Here is a 16,351-nt window from a genome sequence, read left to right on the forward strand (position 1 = left end):
TATTTTTTTTTAAAGAATTTATTTACTTATTCATGAGAAACAGAGAGAGAGAGAGAGAGAGAGGCAGAGACCCAGGCAGAGGGAGAAGCAGGCTCCATGCAGGGAGCCTGACATGGGACTCGATCCTGAGTCTCCAGGATCACGCCCTGGACTGAAGGTGGCGCTAAACCGCTGAGCCACCCGGGCTGCCCTATTTTTTTTTTTTTTTTTAAGTTTTCTCCATAGTTCAAAAGCACAATGACAGGTATTATTCAGAACTCTCCAGCAGCATGCCATCTCACTCAGAGTAGAAGCCAGAAACCCTCCCATGATCTGGGAGACGGTCCATAGTGCGGGCCCCTGCCACTTTCCTGATCAAATCTTTCTCCTCCCACCTCCCCATCCCTCTACCTACTCACTTGCTCAGTCAGGTTCGGCTTGTTCAGGCCTCCCAGGCTGCCCTGGAGGAAGCCCTTCCTCCACACGGCTCCTGACTCGATCTCTCATTCCTTTCAGACCCCCACTCCAAGGTCCCCCTTCTCCGGGAGGCCTTCCCTGACCACCATTCATTAAAGACCCTCCTTCCCCCGGCCCCACCGATCTCCTTAGCTTGCCACGTGTATATAATCTCAAACAAAGGCTTCTCATCGGCCAGATCTAATTGGGCCCACTGGCAAGGGGGTGTGGAAACTCTGGTTTTTGAGCTTCTCACCCTGCCACCCAGAGGAGAACATAGAAAGGTAGGAAGGTTCTGATTTCCAGCAGACAACATACAGCACAGACGGCCCACTCATTGGTTAGAGAACTGCTCTCGGTGTCCAGCGGGCATAAGCTGTTCCTGCCAATCACAGGCCCCCTGACCCACTGCAATGCGAAATTGTAGAATGTGAGCCTGGGGTACCTCGGGGTGTCCTAGCTGACACCACTGGGTCCACGTTGCCTGCCCCTTGCCTGCCCGAGCAGCACTTGCAGAGCGCCTCTGGCCCGAGCAGGCCACGCTGCCGAGTTCCCATCTGTGCACGTTGCGATGTGTCTGCTTTTCCTTCACCAGGAAACCCCTGCCACGCGTCCCTTCGCCCTCTTGCACCAACCCGGCCCTTAACAAGCCCGCTCTGCCCCTGTGACAGCTGCTCGGAGAATGACATTGGCGTCCGTCACCTGCAAGCACGGCTGCAGCCGAGGCCCCGGGGGCACCGCATCCAGGTCTCAGTCCTGCAGCCTGGGGCGCAGGGCAGGAAAGACAGCCGCGCCCCGGGGGCCCTCATGGCCCTACCCTGGGGTCGGAGCAGGTGACCTACACATTGTCCCGCCTCCCACTGGAGCCGAATGGAGGCACAACAGCTTGCAGGTGGTGGGCGCCGTGGTCGTGGCGGGCGAGGCCTCAGGAAGGCGCCTCCCGGCCCGTTTCACTTGCGCTCGGACCGATGCTCCTGGCGAGTTCGGGCCGCATGGCTGCAAGCCAGTGTTCAGAAACGGAGCCAGCCTCCCCTGTGAGTTGCTCTTAGGCATTTTCCATAGTCCTGTTAGGTCATTTTATTTTATTTTTAAAGATTTAATTTATTTATTCATGAGAGACACAGAGAGAGAGAGAGACAGACAGAGAGACAGAGAGAGAGAGACAGAGAGACCCAGGCAGAGGGAGATGCAGGCTCCCTGCAGGGAGCCTAACGTGGGACTCTATCCCGGGTCCCCAGGATCAATGCCCTGGGCCGAAGGCGACGCTAAACCGCTGGGCCACCCGGGCTGCCCTGTCATTTTAAAAGGCCTTCGAGCAGGTACTTTCATACAGTCAGCTGCGGTTTGTGAAGTCAGGCCAATCAAAGGAAACCTCAGGATGTCGTGAGTGCTGGAGACCCTGAGACGGGCCACTCTTGTTAGCTTGGGGGTGTCTAGTGGCACTTCCCTGCAGCCGTGTACCGGGCTCCTCTGCCAACACTCCAGCACCACATGCTCTTCTCTTGGAGCACCTCCCCCCTCCCAAACTCACGTCCCCATGTGATACCATGACTGGGTGCTTAGAAACACTTTGAAATACTCAAAGCCATGGAATAGAATTTTTAAAATATTTTATTTATTTATTCATGAGAGACACAGAGAGAGAGAGAGAGAGAGAGAGAGGCAGAGACACAGGCAGAGGGAGAAGCAGGCTCCATGCAGGGAGCCCGACATGGGACTCGATCTTGGGACTCCAGGATCACACCCTGGGCTGAAGGCAGATGCTTAATCGCTGAGCCACCCAGGCATCCCCATGGGATAGAATTTTATGTAGAATGTCAGATTCCTTCTCCCACCATGGAAACTGCATTACAACTCTTTGGGTGCATCCCTTGATTAGATATTTCACTCTTCAGAGTCCCGGTCAGTGTAAGGGAAATACATTTTGGAGCCACTATATGATCTTTCATGCTCCCATGATTGCTATCTACACATTCTTGGGATTGCACTGGAAAAAAACAAACAAAACAAACAAACAAACAAACAGAAAACCTCCTCCGTGAAGTGTGGCCTGTTGACTCAGAAACTGACCTTAGTTGCTTTATTATGCCTCCTTGGTGATTGCAGAATCATTTTATGCTCTGTGCTGTACCCCACTTCCGTCTGTTTTCTGGGGACCCTTCCCCCCACACTTAGGCTCTCATGCTCCACAATCATCAGCCTCCCTGTCCTCCCCAGCCCCAGCCCACGGATTCCTTTCCTGAACTTCCAAATATGCACAAGACACGTCTATTGGGATATGATGTTTGATTATCCTGCTAACAATTATCCTGTTCATTTTAACCTCAGGGCTTCTCAACTAAGTCTTCTCTACTTGTGACTGCATTTCCTAACCTCTTCTGCTGTTCTTTATACCTTGAAATCTAATTTTCCTGAAGCATCATTTATTCTTAAAGATCTCCAGTGACCACCTGCTTCCAAGTTCAATAATCTTTTCTCCGTATTACGTCTGCTGTATTTGCCAAAGTCAACTCACCTGATGCTTAGCTGCAACTGCGTAGCAAACCAACCGAAAAACTCAGTGATGTAAAACAATTAGGTATTACTGTTCACACATTTTGCAGGTTGTTAGGGGTTCGTCTGGTATAGGATGGATTTGGCCGGTGGCTCTCTCTTCAGGCTGTGGCTGCTGGAGTGGCTCTGCTGTACTGAGTTCAGGCAGGGAGGCTCTTCTATTGATTGTTCTCCTCCCATGACCAGTGGGAAAGCTGAGACATGTTCCTGTCAAGCAGAGACATGAGAAGCTAAGCAGAAAGGCTTCTTGAGGCCTAGGCTTGGAGCTGGCACACCATCATTTCTTCCCATTTACCACTGAATAAAATAAGTCACAATGGTAAACCCAAAGTCTCAGGCAGGGAAGTACATTCACCACTAATGGGACCTCGCCTGCAGGGTGGACGTAGGGAGTGGTGGAGAACTGAAGCCACCCGTGTACTGTACCACATCTGAGACCCTCTCCTACTTTGGCTTTTGTGACTCTGCCCCATTCTGAGGTCTTAAAAGGTTTCTGGTGACCTTTCACTGGACCCTCTTATATAATTATGGATTTTCAGCAATACTTGTCTCTCATCTTCTAGTCTTCTCTTCTCAGTAAGATCCTTAAGTTCAGCGACTACCTCAATGTCAAAGTACCTCTCATAACTCCACTCTAAGCCCTACTTTCTTACCAGCTTTAGTTTGTCTCTTCTACTAAGATTTTAGGTTGTGTAAATCACCATCATCCCAGATTCAGTAATTCCAAAAGTAATTTATTATCTTTTGTCTAAAAGCATCTTTTCCTTTGACTCTCAGCAGTGATATCACCGTTACACTTTGGAGGAGTCACATTTTTCTTCTCTATCCTTCACACTCCACATCATTACCATCCTAGGTCTTAATAGACTTTCTTGAGAAATGGCTCCTCTTTTCTTCCTATCATGTCTTGTATTTTCCTGCCCCCCCCCCAACCCTGCCAGTCACAATCTCTACCTGTCTTACAGGACTCGACACATGGCCAACTTTCCTGCAGAGCCACCTTCTCTGACACTTCCAGATTCCTTTGCTTTTCTTTGTTTTTGAACTCCAAAACAGTTTCCAATCCACGCCACCAGAGTATCAATACTATCAATGATCAGTTCGGTTCTCTCTGGCATAATTTGTGTTGTCTAGTTTGTGTATATCCGCTCTCCCCAAATGGACTGTAACCCAAGGAGGCAATGTGTTGCATTGAGGGAGTGTAGGATTTGGAGGCAGATAAACCTTGTTTGAGTCATATTTGGCTTCTTACCTGTGAGCCTTGAGAAAATTACTTAAGCTCATTGAGCATCAATTTTTTCATCTATAAAAATGGATTATTCATACTAAAGAATCTTGGCAAGGAATAAAAGAGATCATGGATGGAAATCACTTGGCACATAGTTACTAGGCTTTCAATAATATTTTGGTTTCCTCCCTATTCCCCCCCACACACCTTTTTTTTTTTTTTTTTTGTCTCCCTTGGGTTCTCCTTGCTATTCACTATGACTGTGTTCTATTTATGTGTTTTCATTCTTTCTACTTAATTCTAAAGCAAATCCCTGAAGGAAATGAATCTGTCTTTTCTATCTCTTAGTTATCTGCATATATGGAAGGTGTAAATCATGTAGCCTGAGAGTCTATATCTGTTATGAGACACAGCAGTCTTTTCCCTCCAGCATTTCTAGAAAAGAAGTCCTGCTTGCATTAGCAGACCCCAGTGAATTATGATCTAACTGCAGTTTCTATGGGATGTTTCCGGTTATCTTGTTTTGCATAAAGTTTTTTTTCTACCTTTTTCAGGAATCCAGTCACCTGTCTCTAATAAAACATTTTCTCAGAGAGTATCTGGTATTGGTCACTTCTCCCTCTGTGAATTTTAGCCTGGGTATTTCTTCTTTCAGGCATCTCCCCAATGATTGATTGATTAATAGGTAAATTAACTTTGCTGTTGATTAGCGGCTTTCCTTGGCTTGTAGAGATAACTCCAGGCCACCTTATCCTTGGTAAGCCGGGTCCAGAAGATGCCTTACCCCTCCTTCTGTCGCACACACTGACGAGTTCTCTTCTTCTCTTAACTGTCAACAATTTAAGAAAATCCCCTTATCTTCATGATTTGGATGAAGCTTCTCGTCTGGTTTGTAGCTTTGTTTGTAGCTGACACACAAGTGGGATAAAAAATTCAAAGTGCTATTAGTAGGACGGAACAGATGGAACACTGGGATCAATGAGTAAGGTAAAACCCAAGAGGTAAATGCCTACATGTAGCACCAAATAAGCTTGATCCTATATTACATACAACAAACCAAAACCTAGCCCAGTGGGATTCTGTACTGGTAAAGGTACAGAGTCAGTCTTTACCAATGGAAACCCCAGTCCCATTTTACTTGGCCATGTCGGTTAATGCTGTGTGGTGCACTCCAGAAAGGTCACTGACAAACTGGGAGCAGTTAGAGGAGAGAAGCTAAGGGAATGGGGGCGACTAGAACCCCTTCACGACAGAAACCACAGGAGAGATAGAGAGCATTGGGGGGCTGCATCTTGTTGAATAAAGAAAACCCTCGCTTTAATCTGTAACAGAGGGCAGGACCAGCACTACCCAACAGTAGAAGGCCTGAGAGTCCTGGCTTTTCCTGAAATTTCGAGCTAGAGCTCAGTGGCCACTTGAAAGTGGTAGTGTCCACTTATATTTACTCCTTACCAGGCAGTGGGGTAAATAAGCACTTAACATATATTGCTTTCTTTTCTAAAAAAAAAAGAAGCTCTCACGACAACCCTGTGAACTATAATTATTCCCATTCTAGACATGAGAAGACTGAGGCTCAGAGAGTTTATTGCTCAGTGTCACACAACGAATTTGAGGCAGGGCTGGGATTTGAATCCGGGCATCCTAGTATTCGGTCTCTATAGATGGGCTTCTATATGGGATTTGCATTTAGCCTGGAGGGGGTGCTCTAAGTCCCCTTTCACCGCTAGGTCTTCCATAGAGATAGTCCTTGTTATTATAGAAGTAACAGTTAAATATTCATCTATGCTTCATCTGTGGTTTGAATAATTTTGTAGGTTTATTTGAATCCTGTGTATTTTAAGTACTATCTGCAAGTAAAGCACAAATAACATAAAAATTCGGGCGTACAAATGATTTCCTCTCTCCTGGCAATTGATTGCACATCTGAAAGGGTTATAACATACCTCTCCTCCTTTTTGAATCATAACTAAGCCCTGGAGTTTCTTCTAAATCTCTGTGAGTTATTAGAGTTGTGCCATATGATTCAGATGGGGGAACAGTAAGAAAGGATATTAATATTTGGTGAGGATTTTCTAGATGCCAGGAACTGTGTTCGGAGATTCATGTATATTACCTCACTAAATGCTTGCAGTGAGTTAGATATTATTTCTATTTTGTAGATGAGTAAACCAAGTCTGAGAGGAACTATCCTCCTAACACTGCTCATAAGCAGGCTGCAGAGAATACATTAGAACCTCCAGGCATCTGGTGCCAAAATATGCTTTTCCCGGTTCACCATATTGCCTCCCAGTCACAAACTCATGGAATCTACTCTGGTTTGACTACATTCAGGAACACCACAGGGAGTAGATATACTTGTAACCTTGTTAGCCGCTCTCCATACTAACATGCTCACATCCTCTCTTCTGTCCAGGGTTTCTAAGAAACTTGGGAAGGAAGAGAGTCCTGAAAATCTCTGTATTCTTGGGTGGGGCCGGGGTGGGGGTGTGGGTTCTAAAGCTGGTACCCAGGCATATAACTTATAAAACCTTGATAAAGCTTTTTGCTTTTACTCTTACTACGTACTCTACTATGGCCACCACTCACAGTCACGTTATATGGAGCTATCTACTAAATTTGAGGCATTCTACATTCATATATGGCATGCCATATCTCATTCTGACAACAAAGCTGTGAAGTAAATATTAATAGCCTCATTTTACCGATGAGAAACAAAGGTTCAGTGAGAGAAAACAGTTTTTCTCAAAGTCAGAAAATAGGGAGTGGTTGGAGGAAAACTTGAACTCAGGCCTGACTGACCCCAGAGTTCATGCTATTTTCACTGCACGGTACTTTATTTAAAATGCCTGCATCACCCCCCGCCCCTCCCCCAAAAAGAAAAACACCTGTCCCCAAGACTAATTGCAAAGTACCATTGGTGGGCAGGTGGCCCTTCTTTTGAGGTTCAGTCCAGGGACCTCTTGTACTAGTCAAAGTAGACCCACTGCTACCAATCTATCATAATGGATATGCATAGAAATCATAGAAATGCAATTGATCTTCATGTGTTAATTTTGTATCCTAAAATCTTACTGAATTTATTAGTTCTAATATTTGTGTGTGTCTGTGTGTGTAGTCTTTAGAGTTTTCTTTTCTTTTTAAAATTTTATTTATTCATTCATGGGAGACACATGGGCAGAGGGAGAAGCAGGCTCCCTGCCAGGATTCTGAGGCGGGACTCCATCTCAGGACTCCAGGATCATGCCCTGGACTGAAGGCAGATTCTCAACCACTGAGCCACCCAGGTGTCACTCTTTAGAGTTTTACATATAAAATGATGTCATCTGCAAACAGAGATACTTTTAGTTCTTTCCTGATTTGAACCCCCCCTTTTTTTTCTTGACTGAGTACTCCACCTAGGACTTCCTATAGGATATTAAATAGAAATAGCAAGAGTGGACGTTCTTGTTCTTATCTTATTCCAGATGTTAGTGGAAAAGCTTTCAGTTTTAGTATGATATTAACTGTGGCCTTTTCATATGTGGCCTTCGTTGTGTTGAGGTGAGTTCCTTCATACCTAGCTCGTTGAGAGTTTTAATCATGAAGTGGTGTTGAATTTGTCCAATGCATTTTCCGTATTGATTGAGATGATCATGAGGTTTTTATCCTTCTTTCTGTTAATGTGCTATGTTACATTAATTGATTTGCATACGTTGAACCATCATTGCATTGCAGGGATAAATCCCACTTGGTCATGGTGTATGATCCTAAACTGTTAGAAATAATAAGTGAGTTCAGCAAGCTTTCAAGATACAAAATCAACATTAAAAAATCACTTGCATTTCTATATACTAATAATGAGTTCAATCTTTCCAAAAATGAAATTAAGGAAACAATCCTTTGGCACCATAGGCTTCTCCCTCTGCCTATGTTTCTGCCTCTCTCTCAGCGTCTCTCATGAATAAATACCTAAAATCTTAAAAAAAAAAAAAAAGGAAAAGAAAAGAAACAGTCCCAGTTGCAAGAGCATCAAAAAGAGTCAAACACTTAGGAATAAACTTAACCAAGGAGGTAAAAGATTCTGGTGAAAGTAGGAGAAGGGAAGAGGTGAAAGCAAAGGTAGATGGGACAGCTAGTAATGGCTACATAGATGTTCATTTCATTGTTATATTCTATAACTCATATAGATGTTACATTCTTTGGTAAATATCAGATATTCCATAATAAAAAAGAGTGACTATGCAAAGAGGAAGTCACATATTGGGCCTAAGGTTGGATTAGGCCAGTTGTTGATTGGCCTGGCTACACCAGAGCCGCAGAAAGAAGTCAAATCTCCTGAATAAAAATTTCTGATTCGAGCTTCATTCAGGCAAGGATATTTGATTTATTGACTTTTGCATCCTTGCACCTGTACCAGTGCCTGAACTCTTTGGGCAACTATGCATTAAATGAATGAAGGCTTGAATAGGACTGAACAATCCACATTCTAGTAAGTCTTCCCACATGATTCTGCTCGTTAGTCCACCAGACAGGACTCATATCTTCCTCTCTCCTGTGCCATGATCCTTCCTCCTGACTAGCCATTTGGGAAACATTACACAAAAGCTCACTTCATGCATAAGGAACACAGATGTATGTCATCACCCCAAAGGAATCATGGAGAGAAAGAAAGGAGATACATACCTTGATAGAGATAATGTGAGATAAACATCTGACAGGACAAAATGTAGCCAGTCTAGAGCCTCAGGGTATCTGAGGCTTGAGGAAGAGAGAAAGGGGGGGGGGGCGGACAGAAGAGGCTTCAGAGCCCAATCTGATAAGGGAAAACCCTGGTATCCTGAGCAGTTACTTCTTTCATTCTTCTGTGCAGCTGTTTCTGCCCAGCAACACTCTCCTGTTGGTCCCCACCGCCACCACCACGTGATACTTTTCCCAGAGTGTCTGCTCTCCTTGTCCTTTTTTCCTAGAAGCCCCCCAGGAAAGGGTGCTCAGCTCACTCTACAGCAAGTCGCCTCTGTGTACTGTCAAATGTTTCCATCATGTGGGAAAGACCCAGCATTCTATATTAGCTATCTACTGCTGCCTAACAAATTATACCCAAACTTAGTAGTTGAAGACAACAAAATGCTTATCTCACAGTTTCAGTAGGTTATGAATCTGGGAGCGACTTAGCTGGGTGGTACTAGGTCAGGATCTCATGAAGTTGCCGCCAAGCAATCCAGCAAGTCTGTAGGCTCTGAAGGCTTAACGGAGGTCACAGGAGCCACCTCCAAGCTTATTCACATGAATTTCCATGCCTTGAGACTAAAAAGGCCTCTCCTAAGATGGAAATATTTCTTATAACCTAATGTTAGAAATGATATACCATCACTTCTGTTACCAGCTATTGATCACCCAGGCTAACTCTGGTAAAATATGTGGAGCAGATTTTACAAGGGTGTGAATACCAGGAGACAGGGATCTGATGGGCTTTCGTCACATAGACCCTTCAGTTAAAATTCAGGCATTGACAGCGAAAGTTAGCATCTCAACAGGCCATTGGCTAAGTAGCCAAGTAGCTGCCACCGTGAAAAGCAGAAAATAGATGGGAAGTAGTGTGTAGAGGGGGCGTAGGAGGTGGGGCTTTGGGTGAGGGGCAGTGGGGCAGGACCTATTATTTGTGGGAGGAAGTCTTAGGACAGTATGATAATGAAGACACCAAAAAAGCAGGATCCCTCTCTAAGGGGAGGGGGGAGAGTGGAAGTGAGGCATAGATAGATGTTCCCCTCACTGTCTTTACGCGCATTACCTACCGAGACCTTGGCACTCTGCTTCCATGGTGTCTGTGCAGACATGGGAGAAAAAAAAAGCGGGTGCTGAGCCTCACTGCTGGTTAATTAAATGTTGCTTCGAAGGCAGCTGGTGGAGTATGTGCACTATATACTATCCTCAGCTTTTCCTAAATCACACATTTTAATTAACCTTCAAGCCCTTGCTGGGGCTTTGAAAGAACTTAATTGGCCTGCAGGGACTGGAACACACAACAGCCAGAAAAAGGCTACGGTCTCAGTTGTTTTCACTCTGAGGACTTATAAAATTGAAATTATTGTTTTATTTCATTCTTTGAAGCCCAGAGCTACATGTGGATTCCTGTTTGAAACTGGCAGAAGCATCTCTGAATGCTTAAGCGAGAAGTGCAAAACGGTGTCTCAGCACGTTACCTGTGAGCGTGTAATGCCCGAATCCCTCATTTATCTTGTGTCCTTGGGTTTATTGTTGACTTGAACTCATACTAGCTCTTTCGTTTGTTTGTTTCTGGCTTCTTCATCAAAGATGGGAAATATTTGGACCTGAATTTACTATGCAAAATTACAGTCAGGTGGGAAAACTCTTGAAATCAGGACCCCTTAAGAGATTTCCACTGCTTCTCCCTCTGCCTGTGTCTCTGCCTCTCTCTCTCTCTGTGACTATGATAAATAAAAAAAAAAAAAAAAAAAAAAAAAAAAAAAAAGGGATCCCTGGGTGGCGCAGCGGTTTGGCGCCTGCCTTTGGCCCAGGGCGCGATCCTGGAGACCCGGGATCGAATCCCACGTCGGGCTCCCGGTGCATGGAGCCTGCTTCTCCCTCTGCCTGTGTCTCTGCCTCTCTCTCTCTCTGTGACTATGATAAATAAAAAAAAAAAAAAAAAAAAAAAAGAGATTTCCAGATGTTTTCAGTATTATCAGACATAAATTCTGAGAATCACAGTCAATGTGCAGACATACCTTGGAGATGCTGCAGGTCTGGTTCTAGAGCACCACAATAAAGTGACTATCACAATAGAGCAAATCAAATGAAATTTTTGGTTTCCCAGTGCATATAAAAGTTATGCTTACACTATACCGTGGTCAACAAAGTGTTAAATAGCATTGTGTCTAAAAAACAAAACAACAAAACAAAACAATGCACGTGCCTTAATTTAAAAATATTTGATTGCTAAGAAGGGCTAACCATCATCTGAGTGTCAGGCTGCACTTCTAATTCCAGTCCTTTTGTTATTTCTGTCCCATCTGCAGTTATGTCCTCCACTCAAGTCTCGCATCCCTCAAAGTCATCCATTACGGTTGGAGTCAGCTTCTTCCAAACTCTGTGAGTGTTGATATTTTGACCTTTTCCCATGAATCATGTGAGTTCTTAATGATATCTAGAATGGTGAATCCTTTCCAGAAGGTTTTCAATTGACTTTGTCCAGATCTATCAGAGTAATCATTATCAATGACAGCCACTGTCTTAAGAAATGTATTTCTTAAATAATGAGACTGGAAAGTTAAAATTACTCCTTGATCTGTGGTGTTAGCCATCACGATAACAACATTCATCTCATTGTCCATCTCCATCAGTGCTCTTGGGTGATATCCGTGGGCAGTCATATTTTGAAAAGAATATATATTTTTTTCTTTCTGAGCAGTAGGTCTCAACTTTGGGTTTAAAGCATTTAGTACACCATGTTGTCAGCAGATGTGCTGTCATCCAGGCTGTGTTGTTCCATTTCTAGAGCACAGACAGTATAGATTTAGCAGAATTCTTAAGGGCCTTAGGATTGTCAGAATGGAAAATGAACATTGGCTTCAACTTCAAGGCATCAGGTTCCTTAGCTCCTAACAGAGAGTCCACCGGTTTTTTGAAGCTTTGAAGCCAGACATTGACTTCTCTTCTCTAGCTATGAAAGTCCTAGATGACATCTTTTCCCAATAGAAGGCTGTTTTGTCTGCATTGAAAATCTGCTGTTCAGTACAGCCACCTTCATGACTTACCTTCTGGACAACTTGCTGCAGCTTCTACATCAGCACTTGCTGCTTCCCCTGGCACTTTTATGTTACGGAGTTGGCTTCTTTCCTTTAACTTCAGGAGCCAACCTCTACTGGATTCCCACTTTTCTTCTGCAGCTGCCTCACCTCTCAGCCTGCTTAGAATTGAGGACAGTTCTGGTCTTGCTCTCAATTAGGCTTTGGCTGAAGGGAATGTTGCTGCTGGTTTGATCTTCAATCCAGACTCTTAAGACTTTTTCCCTATCAGCAACAAGACTGTTTCGCTTTCTTATCTTTCATGTGTTCACTGGACTCACACTTTTAATTTCCTTTGAGAACTTTTCCTTTTTGTTCACAACTTGGCAAACCATTTGGTGCAGGAAGCCTAGCTTTTGGCCTATCTTGGCTTTTGACATACTTTCCTTATTAAGATCAGTCATCTCTAGCTTGTGATTTAAAGTGAGAAATGTGTAACTTTTACTTGAACACTTAGAGGCTACCTTAGGGTTATTAATTGGCCTAATTTCAGTATTTATGTGTTTCAGAGAATAGAGAGGACCCAGGACAGGGAGAGATGGGGAACGGCTGTTGGGTAGAGTACTCAGAACACGCACAACATTTACCATTAACTTTACTGTCTTATATGGACACTCCAAAAACAATTATAATAGTAATATCAAAGATCACTGCTTACATATTACCGTAACAAATATAATAAAAATTAAAAAGCTTGAGATCTTTTGAAAATTACCGAAATGTGACACAGAGACAAAAAGTAAGAACATGCTGCTGTTAGAAAAATTGCCACAAACCTTCAATTCGAAAAAAAAAAGCCATACTTACAAAGCGTAATAAAACAAAGTGCAATATAACAAAGCATGCCTATGCCTGTATTTTGTTTTCTGTATAAAAAGAAATTCCCAGGTAATTATTGAAAACCAATGATATACAGAGATCAAGGTTATAGTAGAAACCTACGTGTCTTCAGGATGGGATGATTCTCAAGATGAAGCCATTGGGGTGAGTTCACCAAAAGGAGTGAGACTGAAAGAGAAGAGCAGAGGGTCAAGAAGTGGCGTGCTGAAAGTCTGCAGGAAGAGACACTAGCAAAAGGGACTGGAAGGAGACTTGGAGACTTGGTGAGATTGAGGATGCCAGCAAACATCAGTGAAGAAAATCAAGGCAGGCATTTAAAAAAGAGGGTGGTCAGTAGTCCCAAAGGTTGCAGAAATATCATGGGGAAAAAAGGAAAGAGAAAGGCCCAAAGGCCAGTTAGATATAAGAAAAACAGAAGGTGGGAATAACAGGTTTCCTGTGTCTGACTTTTATTTTGTATCAAAAGCATACCAAGTAAGCACACTCTTACCTAGTGTGTTAAGTTAATCTATCATGAGGTAAGAAATCCAAGCCAGAAATTAGTGGCTTAAAAATATAACTATGTATTTGGTTATAATTATGTTCATCGGCAACTTGGATTTATGATTCTGTACCCAGTTACAATGTGCGCCCCCCCTCTCCTCCCCAGCAAGCAATTCTCTGACACCACCAGGGGTCCACCTATCAACTCAATTCTGTTACAGTCTCCCTGGAGACAGCATCAGATCACACAGGTCAAGGGCTCAGGCTTTCAAGACTGCTCCTCTCCCCAGCTTCACATGTCAGTCACAAGTTCAGGTTGTCACCTGTGCTTCTGACAGACTGGCTATAGACTGGAGGTTCCAATTATCCTTTTTTTGGGCTTGATTCATGTGCTAGAGTGGCTCACAGAACTCAGAGAAACATTTTATTTGCCAGCTTACTGGTTAATTATAAAAGGATATAACTCAGGAAGAGCCAGATAGAAGAGATTCGTGGAGCAAAGTATAGGGAAGGGGTGCAGAGCTTCCATGTCGTGTCTGACAGCAAGCATGCCATTCCCCCAGGACCTCCACATGTTCATCAGGCTAGGAGCTTTCGAGCCCCATCATTTTAGTTTTTTTAGAGGCTTTATCAAGAGGCAGTATTGAATACATCATTAGCCATTAGTGATTGATTGAACTTCCAGCTCCTCTCCCTTCCCTGTAGGTTAGTGGGGGTGGAACTGAGAATTTCAACTCTTTAATCACATGGTCCATTCTTAGGGCAACTGGTCCCTGTCCTTAGCTACATCCAAAAGTCACCGCATTAAATAACGAAGGACCCCTTTATTTCTCTTGTCACTTAAGAAATTCCAAGGGGTTTTGGAGGCACCAGAAATGAGGACAAGACCAAATAAATATTTTTTGCTACAAATCACAATATCACAGAGCTGGACTCACCTAGGAAATTCTTCTACTTTTTTAGTGTTGGCTGGGATTATCATATTCTCAGATAATTGGTTGGTCAGCTTGGGTCTGGCTGATCCTAGATGCCTTCATTCCCATGATGGATGGTTGGTGTTGGCTCTTGGTTGGGTCTCTCACTTTCTGGTACAGCACCACCAGAAGCTTATGTAAGGATCAGTTTTCTTTTTCTTTTCTTTTTTTTTTTTTAAGGTTTCATTTATTTATTCATGAGAGGCACAGAGAGAGAGGCAGAGACACAGACAGAGGGAAAAGCAGGCTTCATGCAGGGAGCCCAATGTGGGACTCGATCCCAGGACTCCAGGATCATGCCCTGAGCCCAAGGCTGAACCACCCTGGTGTCCCAAGGATCAGTTTTCTGACTGCTATTTCATGCACATTATTATTAACATTTGTTGACATGTCGGTGTCCTACCGTGGTATGTTGCTTCTATTAAGAAAAAGTTAATGCATAAGTGAAGTGAAGATATAATGGTTAAGTGTAATCAAAGGACCCTCTGACCTTGGCTTAAACCCAGATTCCTGCTTCTTGACGCATAGGTACCATCTTCCTTTTCTCATTCAAGGAGACAACCACTTTATCACTAGCAATTTTCTGAATTTTTGGTGGCTGAAACTGGGTTAGAAGCAGATGTTTGCACTTGTCTGCCTCACTCAGAGACCTTTACTTCAGGTTGTAGGGGAGACCATGCACTTTACAACATCAATGGGAATGAACCCATTGATCTATGAAGGGCTTCCTGTCACTGGATTTGAACTCCTCTCTAACCTTCATTCCCTTTACCCATCTCTCTCTCCTCAATATTCCAAAGAATGAATGTTATGTGAATTTTGATATGTGTAGGTTGCAATTGATTTGGAAGGATTTACTTGTCGATAATACCCTAGAAATGAATATTCAGACTTGATAGGCATCATGTCTTCCTTCAGCCTTGCCATGAAAAATCAGGGTTCAGTCCTTAAGGAACAATTTCATGATCAAAAGCTGGGAGTAATAATAAGCTCAGCCCAATAATAGGCCACGATGACAAGAGAAATGAAAGGTATAAGGGCAAAGAAAGAAAAGAGCCAACACTGTTGTGAGCTCCTGTTTTGAGCTAGGCACTAAGGTAGGCACATAATCCATATGCTCTCATTTAGTTCCAGAACTACCAACAAGACAGCTGCTTTCATCCCAGTTTTACAGTTTTGCAGCTCAAATAGGTTAATAACTTGTCTCAAGTCACACAGCAAGTAATTGGACTACATTTTTTTCTGATTTCAGTGTCCATGCTCTTTCCATTTCACCAGGGTAATAGATTTATCTTCACAAATAGCAAAATCTCATTAAGAAAATCATATTCTCCATGTTATGCAGGGTTCTTTTGTTCTCTCTTTCAAAGTTTAATTTTCATGTTCCATGAGTTATTGAATCCATGATGGTTTAAAATACAAAGGATGTCATGATATCCTCGACTTTACAGACTGCTTAAATTTATCCTGACCTGGAGTGTTTCTTTTCCTCCCTTTTTAGGAGCTGGTGATCAGGACAGATGAAACATGCAAATGGTGTTCAGTCCATTTGGTTGATGGTTAGCTGCTTGACAGGGAAAAAGACAAAAGCAATCATTGTATATATATATATATATGTGTGTGTATATGTATATACATATTATATATATATTATATAATATATATAATTTATATATATTTTCAAGAGACTTCAGTTGCTACCGCCATCTACCACTATTCTTGGAAAGAGATGGTCCACATGCCCTGAGTACTTTATAGCCTCTCCTAATTCTGAGAAAAAAAATTCCCCATGTTAAACCCTGGAGAATTTATTTCGTATGGGTGTAAATATCTTAGAAATTTCTTTTCAAGGAAGAAGAAAGGTCATCTTAGGAAAACTTTAATTGATTCCACTTATTATTGCTAGCAATTTAGGAAACTAGAAAGGAATTATCTTTATCACTTTTGTGCCTCTGTTTAATACTTATTCAGGCTTCTACTCAGGGCTGTTTAATTGGTTCTCTGTTTCATTAAAAAAGAAGAGAGAGAGAGAGAGAGAAAGAGAGAGAGAGATACAA

General features: G+C 43.0%; 1 protein-coding gene across 4 annotated transcripts in view; it reads left to right on the forward strand.

Moving 5' to 3' along the window:
- The window catches only part of NECTIN3 (nectin cell adhesion molecule 3), a 294,923-nt gene that overhangs the window by 153,881 nt on the left and 124,691 nt on the right, over nucleotides 1–16,351 (forward strand). For all 4 annotated transcript variants that reach the window (XM_035709821.2, XM_049105421.1, XM_049105422.1 and 1 more), the window contains one exon: nucleotides 11,230–11,302. In XM_035709821.2, the coding sequence (XP_035565714.1) occupies nucleotides 11,230–11,302 (73 nt within the window). The remainder of the gene's footprint in view (nucleotides 1–11,229; nucleotides 11,303–16,351) is intronic.

Source organism: Canis lupus, chromosome 33 (assembly GCF_003254725.2).
Source record: "Canis lupus dingo isolate Sandy chromosome 33, ASM325472v2, whole genome shotgun sequence".
Taxonomy (NCBI): Eukaryota; Metazoa; Chordata; class Mammalia; order Carnivora; family Canidae; genus Canis; species Canis lupus.